Source organism: Curcuma longa, chromosome 4 (assembly GCF_044706935.1).
Source record: "Curcuma longa cultivar G26 ecotype Majalengka, Jawa Barat chromosome 4, ITB_CL_G26_1.1, whole genome shotgun sequence".
NCBI lineage: Eukaryota > Viridiplantae > Streptophyta > Magnoliopsida > Zingiberales > Zingiberaceae > Curcuma > Curcuma longa.
The window spans coordinates 12,151,070-12,171,824 of record NC_133864.1 but is presented as its reverse complement, the minus strand read 5'-3'; the positions used below and the strand labels follow the sequence as shown (position 1 = coordinate 12,171,824).

At 39.3% G+C, this 20,755-nt stretch overlaps 2 protein-coding genes across 2 annotated transcripts; one reads left to right on the top strand and one right to left on the bottom strand.

The window, feature by feature from the left end:
* Positions 1–1,559: 1,559 nt before the first annotated feature.
* LOC141827311 (transcription factor ICE1-like) lies at positions 1,560–4,903 on the bottom strand. The gene is made up of 4 exons (XM_074714530.1): positions 3,698–4,903; positions 2,641–2,871; positions 1,990–2,160; positions 1,560–1,894 (listed from the first exon to the last, which is right to left on the bottom strand). Exons 1-4 carry the CDS (start codon positions 4,901–4,903, stop codon positions 1,808–1,810), a joined length of 1,695 nt encoding a protein of 564 aa, XP_074570631.1. The 3' UTR covers positions 1,560–1,807.
* A 5,639-nt stretch (positions 4,904–10,542) lies between these two features.
* LOC141825985 (chaperone protein ClpC1, chloroplastic-like) lies at positions 10,543–19,446 on the top strand. Its single transcript, XM_074713249.1, has 10 exons — positions 10,543–10,614; positions 12,991–13,595; positions 14,420–14,535; positions 14,613–14,735; positions 14,817–15,002; positions 15,158–15,373; positions 15,455–15,672; positions 17,540–17,615; positions 17,682–17,771; positions 17,990–19,446. The coding sequence occupies exons 2-10, from the start codon at positions 13,034–13,036 to the stop codon at positions 19,166–19,168; spliced, it is 2,766 nt and encodes a 921-aa protein (XP_074569350.1). The 5' UTR covers positions 10,543–10,614; positions 12,991–13,033; the 3' UTR covers positions 19,169–19,446.
* Positions 19,447–20,755: the final 1,309 nt, after the last annotated feature.

Here is a 20,755-nt window from a genome sequence, read left to right as displayed (position 1 = left end):
AATTTTTTGTTTTTTTTTATCAATGTTAGAACATTTCACAGTCTAGGAAATGCAATGGAGTGTATTAATTAAAAATTGTGAAATTAATACTAGAATGCTGGTAGATAAGAGAAGGAAAAATCATTAAAAGACTTTTATAAAAAGGTGTATAAAATATGTTTATCCTAATTTATTGTACTTAAATATTATCCATTTAATTAGATTTTGAATGATGAATTACAACAAGAAGATAATTAATTCTTCAAACTACGGCACTATTTACTGTTTAGTTTAATGTTTTAACTCCTGCTCACCATAATGAATGGTGCAAAAGGCCAACTACTGAAACTGTCAGTGTGCCGCCACTAATTGCTCTTATCTCTGCTAAAATATCGCACATGGATCTCACTAGTATCTTCGTACCTGCCAATCAAATAATCCATGGTTATAAATTTCTTCATCGATCCTGTAAATCTTTATGTGAATAATACAAGAAGAAGAGTCCAATTAGACAGTCTTTTGGTATTTATGTCTATAAAAGCTGCATGAAGCTCTGTGATGCAACGTCCAAAGGAAAGGAGAAACTTTTCAACTTTTCGTGTATTATTAAATTCTTGATTCTTAACTTTTTGGTATCAATAGATCCAAGCAGAAGAGGCCATAGTCATATGGATGTGAAGCCTACGTAAATCATGCATGCGGATGACGCTGGATGCAAAAATTTAAACTATATGTGAAGAAAATAATTATTCTTTTAGAAATATATATATAATAGAAGTACGATTTTTAAAATTCTTAATCCAGTGCAATATTCTTATTTTTTATTTGAATAATTAATCGTCTGTACTGTGAGGCATCGTGGAGAAGACAACCGATGAAAAAATGGGTACATGCTAAAGCAAACAGTGATAGCTTTAGAATCTTGTCTGTAAAAGACTGTGTCGTTGATCTACTACTTCTGACTGATAGATATTTAAAAGAGGATGAGAAGACATGATATTGATGGAGTTAATAAGTCCTTTTTTGAAAAAGATAAAATCTATCATTGAGCGATTTCATACTATCGATCTATGATCATTTATGAAAAAATAAATCGAAAAATTATAATTAATTATGACAGAGGAAGATATTACTCGACTTCGTCAAGATTCGAACCCTTCGCTGAGTTAATAAGTCCTTGAAGCATAATTGAGTTGGTTACGATAGAATAGAATTGTTGCAGTAAGAGTCAAATCTCAATGAAACTAAAGCGATGTCTTTCTCCGTCGTGGTCAACTGTAACTTCCTAATTTACCTCATAAATGATCGTGAAATCGACCATATGACACCACTAGAGTGACGAATTCTACCTTTGCTTTAGAGGTAATGGAGTTAATAAGATTGCATAGTAAATTAGCTTCTAATCAAATTCAACTTATCCAATGCCATAAAATTGAAACCCTCAAGCTGTGTGCCTTTTTAACCATTAATATTAATATTGCAATTTTCATAAAATTCGAGCTTCATACTCAGCTATTCATTTGTTTTTGTTTTTCAAGATCATCATGGCTTGCTTACTTAAACAAACACAAATAGAGATGTTGAAATGCAAACTGACAGTGAACTGTAAAATTCTATTCCAGGATGAGAAAGAGTTAAAAAAAAACATTGTTATCAGCAGGCACATCCAGCTTTCCACCCACCAGATGCAAGATACAAGTTCTAAGTTTAAACAGATGGAATGCTAATTAACTCACCAATTTCATTACTACTTGTAAGATGTCCAAGGAACAGAAAGTGACCACTGGGACAAATAGAATCTCAGAAATTTTCTTTTCTTATTGATTTCTCACAACATTGTGTTGTCGAATCCTGCAGAATGCAAGAGCACTGCTTTGATTTCTTCCGGCAGGGCAGTCGAGCCCTCTTTGCATTGCTGAAAAGAGGCAAAAGAACAAGAATGTTAAGCAGTATGCCCAGACAATGAGATTGATTTTACCTTTAGGAAGATATGATCAGAGGAAAGCTTACCTCGGCCCGGAAAACATCCAATGCAAATCCATTGAAACAGCTTATGACAGCCTGCTGGATGTCAAGCCCCAGGCCATCAAGCGCCCTCATGGTGGAGAGCAACAGGCCAGGTCGACGGGCACAAAACATATGGATGTTGACGGTGTGGCCTTCTCTTAGCTTAACCTCGATCTGTCAATCCACAGTTTCGAGCATAAGTAATGCAAACCACAATATGAGATAACCTGTGAGTTTTACTACCACTAAACCGCATTCCATTAACATTAGCAATCATGCTTTTGATGATTGCAGAGGAAGAATCAGAAGCAGCCTTCTAAGTGACAACAGTGCTTTTCTACATTGGACATAGTTCTAACATATACCGTTATCGATAAGCTAAAGGAACTCTATATGGTTGCTCAGTCACACAGAATTGTCTTACTAAATGATAATTCAGCCCATATGACACACCAAGAAATTTTTGATATCCATATTTAAGGACTCATATTTTTGGCAGCTGAATCTCTTGTCCACCTAGTCATAATTAAACCAGTTTCCAGCTGATAACTATTGTAAACTATGTCGACAATAACCTTCTCAGAGTAAATATCAGGATCTTTGACTGTTAATTACAATGAAAAAGAAAGAAAAGATTGGGAAGAAGACACAAACCCGTGCTGGCTGACTAGTTGGGCTTGGTAAAGAGCTTGGACAAAGTTCATCCTTCACATGGCATGGTAGAGTGGGCAACGTTGGAGTTAAAGGGTGAAAACTGGCCGCGCTAGTACCAGCTATTGAAGAATTCGAAGGTGTCGACTCTAGTTCATTGTGAAGGTCATTGATCCTTTGCAAAAGCTCCTTTAAGTATTCAATAGCATCGCCAAGAATGGAAGCTCGGTCCATCTGCGAGAATAAGAGGAATTCCCTAGATAAGAATAGATGCATATAACAAGACAAATTCTTTAAGTAATTGGGAAGGATGACCAAAATTTGTTACTTCTCCAACATGTCCAGATTTGTGTGAAAGAATGAACCTTTGAAGAGTGGATGAGATGAATTGGAATTTGTAACTACAACTCTTACAACATACAGAAGCACAAAAGGTGTGATTATTACTGCTTCTTGTTTATTTTCCAGAGTGGCAACAAATATCACAAAAGAGCATAATGCATAAAAGCCAGAGTCACTCAAACTAGTGACAGACAAGAGTACATACAGCTATTTAATCATATAAATATATTAACAACATTATCAATTAAATAGTTACTGAGAAGCCAAATGTACTACTAAAGCAGGTACAGTGATCATGGGATACAATCTCTAGCAGAACAAAAACAAAAAGAAAAAGTTGTTAAGCAATTCCATAGCTTTAAGAACAAGGAACCATAAAGTAGCTTTTAGATTATAGGAACTCGAATGATAATGAGAATGGATGAAGTAATTTTAAAATAGTCAGATAATTAGCACTCAGGCTTCCTTTATGGATTCAACACTGATTTCATTCCTTGAAACGGTGACCACATGAACTAAGGGGCCACTGATCAGGATCATCCCCAAAGAGCATTTTGCCATATCCCATACAAATTATTCAGCAGCTGGACAATTTGGCAAGCCAAAAAGAAGAGTTCTTTGAGAATACCAGTCAATCATTTGAAAAAGAGAGAAAAAAAAGGATAAATTTATGAAATTTGGATAGTGCAAACATGAAGTGGACGATGTTAATCTTCACCTTGCTGATTTTGGGAACCACAGATCTTAGCATGTAAAGCCGGTCATTGAGCTTCTTTCTCCTCCTCCTCTCCGCCATCAAGTTCTTGGCAGGGAGGCCCTTCCTTTTCCCTTTTTGGTCGCCGCCACCGGTCACTGTGCTGTTGGCAATCGAGTTGCTTCCTGCGCCGCCTTCCTTTGCATTCTCCTCGCCTCTGGCATTCTCTGTAGCGCCTTCATCTGTGTCATAATTCAACCCCGACGCGTCCATGCTTCCATCGTCCATTTCGTATTCGTCATTGCCCTTCCTGTACTTTTCAATCTCTACTTCAAATGAGGACTTCCCCCAGTTGTCCTGCCCAGCTCCTTCCGACCCCCATAGCCCTACGAAGCTGCCTTTTTCACCGGCCGTGGCTGAATTCTGCCGCAGAGCGGCGGCCGCACGCTTCTGGAACAGAGTCGGCTGCGCTCCTATCGGTGGGAATATCTCCAGCGGCCTCAATAATTTGGACCTGTTGAGAAATGGAGAAATCTCGAAGCTGTTGAAGCCCGTGGGGCTAAAGCCGGCGCCGGAGATGGAACCAGCACAGTTCTCGGACGGCGAAAGGATACGGACCCCGGAAAACTCGCCTCCGGAGCTCAGATCGGCACAAACGAGTTGGTCGCTCGCTCCCAACCCGGCGAAGCCCTGGGCTCCCTCCCCGTTGCCGCCGACTCCGACGCCTCTGTTCATCAAGACAGAGGAGGCGGACACGTGGGAAGCCGGAAGAAACCCCGGAGCATCGCACCCGAGATCGAGCCCGGCGTCGAAGGGACTCGAACAAACCGCGCCGAAGAGAGAGGCAAAGCTCGATTTTCCAGTGAAAAAAGGCGGATTTTGGTCGAGGTCATCGGCGGGCTGGAGCATTAAGGCCTCATGCGACTTAGGGTTCGTGGGAAAGGTCACATCTTTGAGCTCCGCATGCGTCTGGAAGCCATCGAAGGGATGATGAGCGATGGCCGACGCCGGCAGCAGGTTGTGGCCAGCGGCCGCGGTAGTACCCCCCAAGTACCAGTCGTCGTCTAGAATGGACTTGAAACTCGGGAGGCCGAGCTCCTCCTTGCCTTCGCCCATCGCTCCGCCGCTACCACCGGAGACGGAGGCTGCGTTCATTCTCGTCCACGAGGCAGCGCCCTCCTCGTCGCCGCCCTCGTCGGCCCACACGACGCCATTCATCCTCGAAAGCATGTGCTCGCTCCTCCGTTCCAGCCAAGAAAAACAAAGAGAGAGAGAGAGAGAGAGCAGGTCCGGCTTTGCTGCAGCAGAGGTCGCTCTCCACTACCACTTGTAACAGAGGGGATGGTTTTGGAACGTTACGTTTCGTTTATGAAGGTTGACAGCGTCGTTTGCTGCTCTGTTCTTCCCTCCTCCTCTCTTACTTACCATTATTAGTTACTGCGCTCTGAAACCTTCAAATCGCGCTTCCACCGAATTGACCAAAGACTCCTCATTTTTAGTAAAAAAATTAAAAACTGGAAAATTACAGCTTCTTTGTTCATGCTTTTGCCCAGTTTCAACCATAAATTCTCCACTAGTAGTGACCACTACAAACATTGATAAACACATTTTAACAAATAAATATTTTACTATTTGAAAATTATAAAATATTATTGTTCCGGTTAAGATCCGTTTCTAGATGCATCGACTTTTTTCAGCACCAAGTGCAATCGAGGTCTTGAGAGGAGGAGGTCGTGTAGCTGATGAAACCTGCAATCAGAGCAATCATGAGAAGGAAGGGCAGAGGGTTGTCCTGATACAATTACTCCGATACTTAAGTCAGTCCGTGAGGGATGAGGAAGATGGAGCAGAAAATGAACAGTAAATTTGGAAATTAATGTGAGAGCGCATACCTTTCTCTGCAAGAGGGCTGACCTTATATATCTATCTGTAATAGGCGTCATGTCACATCGTAAGCAAGGTGGTTGTCCCATTATCGGTAGGGCGTTGTCAGAAGGAATGGGATATTCAGAGCCTATGTCTCATCGTTGACTTGCAATTGAAGAGTCATTTCACGTACATCTGTTAGAGTATTACCAGGATTAGTAGCAAGGATGTCAGGGAGACATTACTCATACCGTATGATGGGAGGAATGGTCTTTGATGGAGAAGGGCAACGAGAGTTGAAAAATATCAGAATTGGGTCAGGACTGAGTCGGGGAGTCAGCACGACTTAAATCTGAGTGGGTCGACTCGACTCGGGTGGGAGAGTCCACTTTAAGGATTCGGACCGGCTTTCAAAGTTAGCATTCTGGCGGAGCCGACTCGGTTCGGGGGGTCTGTTTCCTTTGTGGACCCGACTTGATCTCCAACTCGACTCTGTTGATCCGGCTACAATGTCCGAGGGATTTCGGATCGGATTTTTAGGAGTATATATCTCTGAGGATTCGGACTCGTTTTCCGATTCGCTTCGGTCGATTCGGATAGGCGTGGGATTCGACTCGAAGGAGGCGTCAGCTATCGAGGAAGGGATCCCAAATCGAGAATTGACTAGGACTAATCCCTAATTACAACAGGCCTACTCAGTAATAAGATCCGACATTACTGTAGCTAGGCTAAACCGACTCGGACTCGACTCCTTGGGGCCGGTTCCTCACAACCATAACAATTATATTTATGACAATCACGACAAGTAAACTAAGAGATAATATATGTGTCCATGCACAAGCTAATATTATACTGGTTATCACTGCCCTGCGCTAACCATGTGAAAGCCCGCGGGGGCATATGATGCACAAGCTAATATTATACTGGTTATCACTAGATGAAGTTCAAAGATGAAGTTATTGATCAAGCAGAGCTGCATGAGATGAATGGCACTGTTACAGGAAGAGTAGTTGCATGTTGGCAATGGTCCATGTGGTGGTAATGCATATACGAACAAATGAGGTCAGTCTTCTTCATGTGAAGGAAATAAAGCTGAGTTTTGTGTCGAACTGAACTGATGGAGAGGTATAGCAACTGGCATGGGTAAGTCATTTTCATCATAACCTCTGCTAAAAAAAAATAGTAAGTCAGTTCGATATTTAAAAAAAAAAATATTAAGTCATCTAACTTATTGGACACAAAAACCATACAATTTCCAGAAATCTGTTGTTATCATGAGATATCTCCAAATTTGAATCCATGAGGCACATGAGACCTACTGATAGCCCTTATAATTACCATCCTACAGAATCTGGATATGACAAAGCTTATCACGCAATATCTTTCTGAGGAAGAAAAAGAAATAAAAAAGGACAGGTCTCAGTTTTCACCTAATTTATCAGAAATACACCTCCTATTAAACTATATGATCGGAAGCTTGTTCATTGCAAATGTGGTGCTATTTTTGAGACTATCGAGAGAGGAACTGCACAGCTTGGAGTTAAGTTAAACGAGTAATAGATTCCAAAGGCTACTACTCCTGCAGTTGCTGAACCGTACCAACAAATGCAGGCCTTTTCTGAGGATGCTGTTGTTTGTGAGTTCTACTTGAACATATATAGTAATAGGTTTTGCTTTCAGAGATATAATTTGAATATATATGATCATTGCAAGTAAAGTAAAGGTAAAGATGGTGAATAACTACTGGACCATATGCTTTGGAGTTTTATGGCATGCAGCTTCTCCAACTCCTGCTTCTGCCCTGTTAAATGGGAAAGAAGGAAGAGATTGAGGAGCCACCGATTCGATCGACAGCAGTGAGTGAGATGCGAGAGGTGTGGCTGTGCTTTAACGGCTAAGCCTCCCTCATTAATGGCATATCAGGCAAACACGTAGACAAAGTTGAAAAGTTGGCACACTGGGCGTGCCAAATCAACTGCAGGCCAGGTGGGAATAAATTGGAGAGAGAGGGAGAAAAGGGTTGAGGCAGGCCAAGATTCTCGTGACTGCAACTTCACTATTATTTGGATGAATCGATCGGTTTTCCTTCGCCTTCATGCAAACTCACAGCTGCTGGCCTCTTCCTTTCTCACTACTGCCTAATCATTCTTCCTCATAATCCTCCTTTGTCGTTGTCCATCGATCACTTTGCTGCATGCTGCGTTGTAGACTTCTACTAGTTTGCCTTTCTGTAGAACAAATTAAGGTTGAAAGCTATTCACTCTCAACTGATATTGCTTTAGGATGAAGAGTTGTTTAAGTTTCATCCCCACACGCATGGATGAGAGCCCAAAACAGAGCCAGTTCGGGTGCAGTTAATAATCATAAAAGCATGCGGACAAAGCATGCATGGAGGAAGGGTTGATCTGGAATCTGACAAGTAGACACTATGCATCTTTTTACAGCTTCAACATTCGAATCAGAAACGCAGTAAAGAGCGAATACTAAATCTGCGCATTAACTGAAGAACAAATGGCAAATTAAAAATATAATTGTCTTCTGCAACTGAAACATTCACTGGAGGGATCCAATGGAGTATGTTACTTTTACTGCTGTTCATGTTTCCAGAGCAGCGAGTTCATTTTTTAATCGAGGCGATGCATGAGGTAAGAAAGACTGCAAGCCACACCTCTCAGAGCCTATTCCTCTCTTTAATGCTAACTACCTACTCTGGACATATTAATCAATCGTGTTGCCTCCGTTGCAAGCAAACTTGCACAGCATAAATGCAGTCATGTAGGCCTAAATTAATGGCATGGATTCCCTGTATACATGCTTCACTGAGTTTTACAGTCCTCGAAGAAAAAATTCCGTAGGCAAAAATCAATAGAACGTCCTTATTTTGTAGAGTGATTAAAGGGATATATAGTTTTTAATTTTTTACCAAAGACATCCGACTCCGTTAGTAATCTATATATAATTATCTAACTGCCTTAATATACTGTTTCTATTATTATATTCGATCTAAATTTAAATCAATTGAATTAATATATATATTACATAATAATTATGATTTTATATTTTTTTAATAAAATAATAAATATATATCATCAAAGAAAAGAAAAGAAAAAACATAATTATCAGCTCCTGTCATATTTGATGAATTATCATATTTAAACAAATATTGATGGTATAATGTACATGTGCTTACATCGATACCATCACTATCCATGTGTCTCACGATAACATGAGTCCGACGACCACCTAGCTGGCATAGGCACCGCCATAGAAGTCTCTGCCATCGTTCGTCAAACCACATAGTTATAGTCCTCCTCCACCATCTCCTCCAGCAACATGCTCCCCTAGTGTCCAAGTTAGTAGCAGTTCTGTCGAGAGCTCTTTGCATGCCTTCGAATCATTCTTGTCTGTTAGTACCATCAATCTGCGTACTTTTAGCAAGTGATCAATTGTTAACAGATTTGATGTGTCTTTTATTGTAGCTATTTACTACAGACTAGATATATCTTTCTAGTGAATTCATTCACTCTCCTAGCTAGGCTTTTTTATAAAACCCTAGTTGTAAATGGATTTAATGTGTCTTTAACGCGAGTCATTTGTTAGGTTTTTAGGTAAAACCTCAATCATAAACAAATTTGAAACGTCTTTATCGTGAGTCATTTGTTGCGGACTAAATAAATCATTCAAGATAGATTTTGTTGGATGCACCATTGACTCATGAGTCTATGAATATGTATGTGTCAGTACCTATCTATCATATGTATACAGTAAAGTAGAAATATGTATGTTTGTATAGATATATGATGGGGCACTATTCCAAAAATCAACATGCCCTACAGCCCTAGTAATAGTAATGTCACCCCTACATGTCCAAAATATGTGCCCATGCATAGCTGGGGTGAGTGTCAATGAATGTATGTACATATATATGCTAGGATAATATCCAAAATACTGCATGCCCCCAAGATATTAGATATGTGCCCATGCAATTATGATTTTTGTAACTATTACACATGTTCTAATAGTTACGATTTTATAACTATTACAATATATATTTAACTTATTCAAAAACTTCACGTTGTAATAGTTATAGTTTTATATCATCTATAAAATATGATTTTGTAGCTGATACAATGCATATAAAACAAAACATGCATGTTGTAGCGTTATAATTTTGAACTATTATAACGTTGATTCAACTTACTTAACATTTACGTTGTAGCAATTATGAAATCATAACCGCTACAACTCATCCTTATTTCACGTCTTTTTATAAAAAAGTGTCCAATTATTTGAAAAAAGGGGACGCTTTTGATTTTTGACAATAAAAACAACACGAGAATGATCAAATAGGTACCATAATTTTACTAATTTAACTATATCGTGCAAATTAACTCTTGTCGATTTTGCTTGAAATCCGGTCCAACCATTACAGCCCAAATATTATTGGGCCGGCCAAATTTAACCCGATACGGCTTATTACTATCCGGGTCGCGCTTCCTTAAAAAAAAACCACGAGCATCGGATCCGGACCATTGAATTTCCGATGCACAGATATTTTTACACTATTCCGTTATCCAACGGATATGGATGGTCGGCCGAGCTGGATGGGAAACGAGCAACGCGGCGCATGTTCGTCCACGTCGCTCTTTCAAAATCGGTCGGCTCTTCTAAACGATTCCTGACATTTCTCTGGTAAAAATCTTACACCGTCGGATTAGTTTCTTGCACAAATCCTAAAGTCCTCGAATAATCCAGCTTCTTAAAAAGATCTGACAAACCATCCACACTCCTTCTATGGGTTATCAGCTTTGTAATTACCCACAGAAGAACCAGAGTCTGGAGATTCTTAATGACTAACGGGGCCCATTGACTTCTCAAATGAAAGGAAGGTATGAAAAACGAGCACCGGGAGGCTGTATCGAAATAATTTGCAATGCTTCAGAGAGAAGTTTCTTCTTCCATCATCTCGTTTCTTCCCCGTTTCGTTTTCTCTATTTATCTATTGGCCGAGCAGAGAAATAACTAGCCCTCGTTTTTCCTCCGCCTCCGCAGCGGAGCTTCGTCTCTCTTCGGAGGTAGCTCTTTCGCATCTCTGCTCTCATCTGGAGTTTGTACTAATTCTTCTCTCAACAGTTCCAATCCTAAGCATTGAATCCGATATGCTATATCGGGAAATTTGAGTACTTTTAGGGGATTTCTCCCCTTCTTTACATTTTTTCTTAGGACATGTTGATATCAATGCACTTTATTGTGATTGATCTGATTGTCGATTAGAGATCTAGTGTTTGATTAGATAGTTTTTTATTTTTTAGTTTTTCAGGTTTTTTTTTGGGCTTCCGAGCAGTATGTGTGGTAAGATGTAGCTCGCGAGAAAGAAAATGGTCGTGATGCGCATTATTGCTGTCGTCCCTTTTGTAATTCATCCATTTTCAATTTCGAGTGGCTGTTTGGAATGTGTGATTCGAGTATGATGTCCTGACGTAGTACCTGTTGTTGGAAGTTATTCCACGGTCTATCGGAGATTGTTGCCAGAGTTTACAAGGGGAAGATCTGAATTGCAATTACAAAAATAACTCAGACTTATCCGTTGATTTAAGCTGATAGTCTCAAGCTGCATCTAGTTGTCCAAACCAAGTTGGTGGATTGTCCAAGCTCGAGTGGGATGTTGATGGCCGTATGCCGAGTGCTCCCAAGTATGAGGTCCAAGCAGCTTGAATGCTTCCCGAGTTCGAGTGGGAAGTCGCTAGCTGAGTGGTCCTAAGTGCCACCAGATCCTAGCGGCCCAAGCAGGTTGTCGAGTCAGGACGCCGAATGCTCGGGTTGATTGTTGAATCGCCGAGTACTCTCAAGTGGATACGTCGCCCGACTACCAAGTCGGCTCAGCCTGGATAGGGATGCCGACTGCTGAGTTCAAGTGGGAACTTGAGACGCCGAGTTAGGAAAAGGAAACGCTGAGGCCTTCGTTTGACGTAGTTTCCTTAAAACAGATTCATTCTCTCTGGTTGTACTTCGAGGTCATGTTTGGATGTCTATTTCATAAGATACAATGGGAAGACCACACAAACAACCAAGCATTGGTTGTTCGTGGTGAATTGAGCAATACCCGAATGCTATCACGGATAGATCTGTCGAGTAGAGTGCACAACAAAGAGAAGATGAAGGGAACAAAGGTGGAAGGATTTCTTTGCTATTGCATTTGTTGCTACCTGCTCAAGGTCATGACCTCCTTATGTAGGAGCTCCATGTCTCCGCTACAGTAAATGATTGAATAAAGGTCATTTATTGTCTTTACTTGTCTGGGTTGAAACACTATCTGTTGACCATCAATGGTCGGCCGTTTCACTCGCACGGTTATAAATTCTCCATTAATCGCACATTAATGCATTCGTTACACTTGAGCAGCAAGCAAAAAGAGGATTCAAGTGGCAAAATGTTGGTTGACGCACAGGTCATATTCGCAAGTCAACTTGGTTTGGTGCAATCCAAGCCCTGGATTTGCACTCTTTGTTGGTTCACGCGTGAGAGAGAGTCTCTCTTCATGCATATATTCACAACTTCAATGCTTGTGATACATTATAAACCAACCATAATGTCATGAAACTCCAACGTGAGATTAAAATTCCATTTACAATGGAGTCTCCTTCCTTTCCACCTCTCTTGTTTCCCATTCAAATTTCCAACACCTGCTTCAAAGCGGGACATTGCTTTTATGCTTGGAGTGGAAGATGCATTTAGTGTTCTGAAGTTGATGTGAGGATTAGATACCTGTTTCACAGCAGAATAACTCTTATGGATCAGATTTTCTGTATGTTTTGAGTTCCCATTGGCAATGAATAACTTTCTAGTTTGCTTCTACCTTTATGGGCATCCCTCATAAAAAAGTTATACATGTTAGAGACTATGACCTGAATTCTTTTGTGGTGGCCCAAAATTAAAGTTCCACCACGTCCATAAAGTTTGTGTTCTTGTTAATTATAGCTCTAAATAAAATTCATTGGTGTACATGGTCTATGAGTGACTGTGCATATGGGATGAAATTACTCCATCCCGTGTTGTTAATTGTACTTGTGCAGATTTGGGAATTGATCCAACTATATGTGGCAGTAGTCCTACTGCTACAACCACAAGCAATGTAGTTCCTATGATATATTTTTATCTCCCAGACATTGAATATTTGTGTATGGAAATAAAATGATACCATTCTAATTATTTAGCATCTAACTGTTTTTTTAATTGTCTTAAAACTTTGCTGTGGTTTAGACTTGATCATGCCCTCGTTCTTCTTTTATATTCAATGAGAATGTGGGATACTAATTTTGGAGTGTCTGGCTGTTCTACTGGATTTTACAATTTCTCTCTTACCCAAGGAGTTCAAGCATAAGAGTTTGAGGTTTGCATATCAATTTCTTGGCATGTTGCTGTATTAATATCATGAAAATTCATGACTGCAGGTGTTGTGAGGATCCAAGGGTATTTGTCTTGTTAAAAGGACTGATGGCTGGTTCTTTGGTTCAATCAGCAATTCTTCCCACTGTTGCAGTGAACAGAGGACAAAGCCATCTGCGAGGCTCTGGGAAAGCTAAAAGGGGTGCTATGATGATACGTCATCAAAGAACACCTCTACAATTGCAGGGTTTCTCAGGATTAAGACGAGTAGACAACCTAGGCACTTCTTCAAGATGTAATCATGACTTTTGTTCAGTGGTTTCGAGATATATATCTTATCCCCAGGGAAAACCCAGTCGAGGAGTTGCCAAAGCTATGTTTGAACGATTTACAGAGAAGGCAATCAAAGTAATTATGCTTGCTCAAGAAGAGGCAAGGCGTCTAGGTCATAATTTCGTTGGGACAGAACAAATACTATTGGGCCTTATTGGTGAAGGAACAGGTATCGCTGCAAAAGTTTTGAAATCAATGGGAATTAATCTTAAAGATGCTAGAGTGGAAGTGGAGAAGATCATTGGAAGGGGAAGTGGATTTGTGGCTGTTGAGATACCTTTCACACCTCGTGCAAAGCGTGTTTTAGAACTCTCATTAGAAGAAGCTCGGCAGCTTGGTAATTTCAGATAATTCTCAATTGTAGATTTCTATTACAGACCTTACTTCCAGAACTTGTGTTTCTTGAATTTAATTACTTATGTTTAAAGAATTATGCTAATTTTACCAATCTGCTTGTTTATAGTCCATTTCAAGATTTTTGTCACTTGTTTGGTATCTTGGACCTATTATGTTAATTTAGTTGTTGAAGAGAAATCATGAAGCACTATAATGCTAACATGTCCAGAAGTAGAATAATTATCATTTACATCATAGTGGCAAAAAGCTAACAAGATAGAAATTTTAGTATATTTCATATTCCTGGATCATTCTATTTGGGGCTATTATGTAATGCTACCTATCTTACTTGCACCATGTTTAATTGATGGAAACTGTCAGCGTCAAGAAAAAAATGGAAATTAGGAAATTGATAATGAAACTGAAAAAAAAACATTTTCATCAAAACTTATTTCTCATAATAATTTATTTTCTACCTGGAAATTACTTGATCTTCCCCCACAAACAAGAAAATTTACTATAAAAATGTTGGAAAGTGAAAACTATTGTCAGTTTCTGTGAACAAACTGGCTGTAAAACCATGGGGGCACTACTATAACTACTTTGTCGCCAAACTCTAGTTTTGGCATGACTAACCATTTATTTACTTCACAATAAAAGTTCATAATTATTGATTCTCATGTGCTTTGACTTTTCCTAATTTATCAACCAGTACCATGCATGAGTGGTACTAGCTCTTCTGCGTACCTCTTGCTTTTTTGGCTTCTTCCTTTGTCTTTTGGGCTTTTAACTTGGAGTCCATTGCCTATATTGTTAAAATTTCAGGACATAACTACATAGGGTCAGAACATTTACTTCTTGGGCTTCTTAGGGAGGGTGAAGGTGTAGCTGCACGTGTGCTTGAGAGTCTTGGAGCTGATCCTAGCAACATTCGTACCCAGGTAAAATATTGTTTAACTTTGTTTCATATTAATATAACCCTAATATTGAGGTGACTTTGATCTTCATTATGGAATAGGTCATTCGAATGGTAGGAGAAAGCACCGAAGCAGTTGGTGCGGGGGTAGGTGGAGGAAGCAGTGGCAATAAGATGCCTACACTTGAGGAGTATGGAACTAATTTAACAAAGTTGGCAGAGGAGGTAATCTTTGGATCCTTTGACTAATGCTTGTTTATTATTATCATAAATATCAAGAATCTGAGCAACTTGATAACTACGCAGGGAAAGCTAGATCCAGTTGTTGGCAGGCAAGACCAAATAGAACGAGTTACACAAATTTTGGGCAGGCGGACAAAGAATAATCCCTGTCTAATTGGGGAGCCTGGTGTCGGAAAGACAGCTATTGCAGAGGGACTTGCTCAGCGCATAGCAAATGGTGATGTACCAGAAACAATTGAAGGGAAAAAGGTAATAACTACTTATCAGTCGTTGTGATGTTTCATAAAATGGTTGCAATCACATAGTGACCAGGAAAACCTTAGTGAACATATAAGATTCTCATTTTATATATCATTCTGTATTGTGAACTTTTGGGATTATTTATTTCTAATGTTGTAATTTAGGTGATTACTCTTGATATGGGACTTCTTGTTGCTGGTACTAAATATCGTGGAGAGTTTGAAGAAAGGTTAAAAAAGTTGATGGAAGAAATTAAACAAAGTGATGAAATAATACTATTCATTGATGAAGTACATACATTAATTGGAGCAGGAGCAGCAGAGGGTGCCATAGATGCTGCTAATATCTTAAAACCAGCTCTTGCAAGAGGTGAATTGCAGGTATGCCCATTGTTTAATTTTCCTATTGCAAAGTATATGAACCTATTAAATCTCAGTTATAAGTTATTGATTTTGTGTTAGTGCATTGGAGCCACAACACTTGATGAATACAGGAAACACATTGAGAAGGATCCTGCTTTGGAAAGACGTTTTCAACCTGTAAAAGTTCCTGAACCAACAGTGGATGAAACAATATTGATTCTTAGAGGGCTACGGGAAAGATACGAGATTCACCACAAACTTCGTTACACTGATGAGGCTTTAGTTGCTGCTGCTCAATTGTCCTATCAGTACATTAGGTCGGTGCATTGTATTCTGATACGTTTTTTATTTTACAATAATCCTTGCATCTATTCTATATAGCCTTGGATTGACTTGTCTACCTCTCAGAACTTTGCAAGTTTTTTTTATTTTGTTTTGTTGCTTCTCCTTCTACTTTTAGACAAGTGCATAGTTAGCAATGGCCCATCATAGTTATGATTAGTTTACATGGAATTACCTGAAGTGCTGCTATCTTTTTTTGTGTGTTTATTCTTTATCTTTCTGAACCATACTGGTTCAATCTATTTGAAGGTATCTGAATGTCAGTGTAGATATATATACTATGTATTTTCTGGATAATTGAGAACTAGGATAGAAATTGAAGTAGGGATATTTCTGCCATCAGAATCATTATAAATTCTCTAGTATTGCGGTATCGATTTGAGGAACAACAATATTTTCAAGTTCTAGAATTCTGCCTCTATCACCCCTATCACCCTTGCAATTTACCATTACCTTCTATGTGATCCATATTATCTCAAAGATTATTCAGCTTCTTTTTAGAAACTATTTTGTTAAATTATTCCACTTTGCGTATTTGTTGTAAAAAAATGTTGCTCCTCATATCTAATGTGTAAATCCAAGATTTAAAATCTTGAATCATGTTGGAATTTCAGTCTTTAGTTAGAGTGATATGGGTTTGATGTTGTATCATGTTGTGTTGATATGATATCAATAGTTATTTTCTTTCAAATATAAGTGTATATCAATTTAAAAAAATAATTGATATTTTAGACTAAAAGAATACAAATTATTAATAGAATCACAACCATCTTGCTAATACTAAAAGAAGTGTAGATCCAAATTAAATAATTATACCATGGCATAGGCATGTAGTATTAATATTAATGTATCCAAATTTTTATCAGCATATCTCGATTCAACACTAGGAGTTGGACTTGTAATGGCACCATTAGAATTGGAACTGATACAATCATAGGATAAGGATGCACATATTTTATTGAGCTTTGGCATGATGGATCACCATATAATGCTCTGAAATAATGGATATAATGTTATCATATGATGGATTTACAATATAATGCATAGAGTTATAATAATCACAAGTGCAATGAACTTGATCATAGTAAATCTCGAACACTCATGGATATTTTCTCATGTCTTGACAATCATGAATTTCATTTTATTATCCATTCTTATAATATTTGTTCTATGCTATATATATATATTCTAAGTATGGTATCATGAGTTTCCAAATTGTGAAACTATGAATTCCTCCTCGAAGTCCATTCAAGAAACCAACAAGCACTGCTGCTCCCATTTGCAGTCGTTGATTTGTCTGCTAAGCTCACTCATTCCTCTGATGCTTCAATTCCTCTATTGCTGCTTTGATTCCCTGTTGGTAATATCTTCATCCCTTCCTTTGATCCTTGACTCCTATTCTCTGCCTTGCAATCAACATTAGAAATCGAATCTAATTCCTTTTGTCTCATGGCATGTTGGTTTAGAGCATGTGTGGCCAACTGAGAGAATACCTGTATTATAGGGCACTATAAAAGCACAATCAACATGCATGGTACAAGCGACACCAGATAATTTACCCTGTGCCAATGAGTCTCATGTCCCAGTGTGAGATTGAGGTGAAGCTTTTTGTCCTTGCTAGGCAACATGTCTCGGTAATTGGTTCCATGTTTAAATTGTAATGTTCCTTTATGTAATCGAGTTCTGTGAACTGTTTGATTTTCATTTTTCTTGATTTTACAAACAAACTAATGGCTCACAAGCATAACTTTTTCCCAAGGAATTTGACATATCATGTTGCTAGTATGATCTCTGCAGTTATTCGTAGTTGTATAGTGCTTATATATTCTGCTATGGCTTCAGTGATCGATTTTTACCGGATAAAGCAATTGACTTGGTTGATGAAGCGGGATCTCGTGTTAGGCTTCGCCATGCACAGGTAACTTGGTACCTTTCTAGCATGGTATTCTTTCTTATTTGCTTCAAATTAATATTTTTTTGACAGCTTCCTGAGGAAGCCAGGGAACTGGACAAAGAGCTTAGGCAGATCACCAAAGAAAAGAATGATGCAGTCCGTGGTCAAGATTTTGAAAAGGTAAAATCTATTTCAATCATAGTTTTTGAGTACTGAGTTGGTGACCTGGATGATTTGTTTAAGCATATGTCATCCAGTGGATAATCTCCAACTCACAGTTGCTTTGCGACCAAATATTTCATACCAGATTTTGTGGTTTTGTGCATATCCTGTAGCTGTTCCTAATTCCTATATATCTGAATCTAAATTATCCATATATTTTGGCAAATCTTTTACAGGCAGGGGAACTGCGTGATAGGGAGATGGAGCTGAAGGCTCAGATCTCAGCTCTGATAGATAAGGGCAAAGAACTAAGCAAAGCAGAGAGTGAGTCAGGTGATGGTGGTCCTCTGGTAACAGAAGCAGACATCCAACACATTGTATCTTCATGGACTGGAATTCCTGTAGAAAAAGTCTCTACTGATGAGTCTGATCGCCTCCTCAAAATGGAGGAAACTCTCCATAAACGTGTTATTGGGCAGGATGAAGCTGTTCAAGCTATAAGTCGTGCCATTCGTAGAGCTCGTGTGGGTCTTAAGAATCCCAATCGCCCAATTGCTAGCTTCATATTTTCTGGTCCGACTGGTGTTGGAAAATCAGAATTGGCAAAGGCACTAGCTGCTTATTATTTTGGCTCCGAGGAAGCTATGATCCGGCTTGACATGAGTGAATTTATGGAGAGACATACTGTTTCGAAGCTCATTGGCTCGCCGCCAGGTTATGTTGGTTACACTGAGGGTGGTCAGCTTACTGAAGCAGTTCGTCGCCGCCCTTACACTGTCGTCCTCTTTGATGAGATAGAGAAAGCTCACCCCGATGTCTTCAACATGATGCTCCAGATTTTGGAAGATGGGAGGTTGACAGACAGCAAGGGGCGTACGGTGGACTTTAAGAATACCCTCCTAATTATGACCTCCAATGTCGGTAGCAGTGTGATCGAAAAGGGAGGACGGAGAATTGGATTTGACCTTGACTATGATGAGAAGGACAGCAGCTACAACCGAATTAAAAGCCTTGTGACAGAGGAGTTGAAACAATACTTTCGTCCAGAGTTCCTTAATCGGCTTGATGAAATGATTGTCTTCAGACAGTTGACCAAACTGGAAGTCAAGGAGATAGCTGATATAATGCTCAAGGAGGTCTTTGACAGGCTGAAAGGCAAGGAAATTGAACTACAGGTAACAGAGAGATTCAAGGATAGGGTGGTGGATGAAGGTTACAACCCAAGTTATGGAGCCAGGCCACTGAGAAGAGCCATAATGAGGCTCCTGGAGGATAGCTTGGCTGAGAAAATGCTAGCTGGGGAGATCAAGGAGGGAGACTCAGCAATTGTTGATGTCGATTCAGAAGGAAATGTCACTGTTCTAAACGGTGGGAGCGGCTTGCCTGAATCAGTTCCCCCAGCTATTCCTGTATAGTCTGAACCGTCAGAGTAGGTATAGAGCTACCACGGCTCAAGTTAAATCTTTGAACTTTTGTTACAGTATTCACCTCCATTCACACCCTCGGAATACTAAAAAGAATGTCGTGTACTAGCATAGTAAGCAATAATTTAAAGATAGGACTGAGGTGAGACGTAATCTTTGCAGGCAAGATTGCAAGTGGCATTTTAATGTTGGCTTTGGTGAAATTTATACGATCTACGTCTCTTGGTCCTCTTGTCAAAACTTGTTAGCTGTGAATCAGATGTTTTTCATGGGTGTTTCCTATGTTTGGTATGGTTATGATCATATTACAAGTGATGAAGACTTAGCCTGGCTTGGAGTTGGCCTTTGGGTGGTGGCTGAGCAGTAAAGTTGAATTGGATTGGCGTAGAGTCATGTTTGCTTAAATTGATAGCATTGGAAGTATACAGAATATGAATCGTAAGAGAGATTCAAATAATTCTAAACAAGATCGTATCATTGAGATTTATAATAAAGTTATAATTATAGCAAATACTAAATAACCTGACTTGAATTTAGAGACATTGTCATGGTCTCTATGTTGTCCAAAATGTTGGATATTGGAGTTTTAATGGACTAATACGGTTTTGTGGAAAAATCGGAATGTCATCAATTGATGAAAGTCTAATTGACTTTAAAATTGAAATTTACATTTTACGTAGATAGATTTAGACTATTAATTTGTTCAAAATCGATTAAAGGTGAATGAGAAATTAACTGTTTAAGATTGACTCGAATAATATTAATTATTAATTAATGTTATATATAAGGAAATACAGGGAGAATAGTCCTATATCGGAAATTTTCGATGTGTTTTCTTTCTTTATTAATGATGTTGTGTTAATGAAGTTAATACAAAAGACCAGGTGCTCTCTTCTCAGAGGCGAGCAGGTGCTCGCACCTGTGAGCCCGCCACGCGCGCATGTGCGCAATGAGCGCTTTGTAGGCGCACTTTGAGGAGCTTGAATTTATGCTCCAGATGACATTGCAGTGCCTACGTGGCACTTGGGTAACGTGTTAGGCTCGTATATGACATGACAATGCCTATATGACATCCACGTGGACAAGAAGAGATGACTGGACTGTTGATTGGGCGAACAGATGACAACCGTTGATCAAAGAGGTGTGATGGATCGCTTATGATGCAATCTGGAGCGTTGGATCGCGAAAAGTCACGATCTGATCGTTTGGGATGAGATTTGATCTGAAGCGTCAGATTGAATGGATCATTAGATCCAGATCCGATGGCTGATGACAATAGACGAGATGGACGATCCAGATCGATCCAGCCCAAAGAACACATCCTCTCTTCCAAAGGGCATTCAACCTCTTCATTTGGTATAAATAGATCCCTCCAGATGCTGGAAACATTATCGAATTCATCGATTCTACTCTCTCTTGAGCATTTATATTATCTTGTGCATTCAAGAGTCTAAAAAGCCTACGAGAAAGTTCACTGGTCTCGAAATTTGAAGTGTTACTATTCCGAGACGTTCGTCATTGTATCTTGGGAACGAATTACTGTTATCCGTTAGCACCGTAGTGGAGCAATATCGTTTA

What these genes read in the sequence shown, in the direction of transcription:
- LOC141827311 (XM_074714530.1), bottom strand. Translation starts at nt 4,903, where the DNA reads ATGCTTTCGAGGATGAATGGCGTCGTGTGGGCCGACGAGGGCGGCGAC. An exon ending in CAACTAGTCAGCCAGCACGG is followed by an intron (nt 2,161 to 2,640) that starts GTTTGTGTCTTC and finishes GTGGATTGACAG; the next exon opens with ATCGAGGTTAAGCTAAGAGA. An exon ending in TGGATGTTTTCCGGGCCGAG is followed by an intron (nt 1,895 to 1,989) that starts GTAAGCTTTCCT and finishes GCCTCTTTTCAG; the next exon opens with CAATGCAAAGAGGGCTCGAC.
- LOC141825985 (XM_074713249.1), top strand. Translation starts at nt 13,034, where the DNA reads ATGGCTGGTTCTTTGGTTCAATCAGCAATTCTTCCCACTGTTGCAGTG. An exon ending in CTAGCAACATTCGTACCCAG is followed by an intron (nt 14,536 to 14,612) that starts GTAAAATATTGT and finishes ATTATGGAATAG; the next exon opens with GTCATTCGAATGGTAGGAGA. An exon ending in TTGTCCTATCAGTACATTAG is followed by an intron (nt 15,673 to 17,539) that starts GTCGGTGCATTG and finishes CTATGGCTTCAG; the next exon opens with TGATCGATTTTTACCGGATA.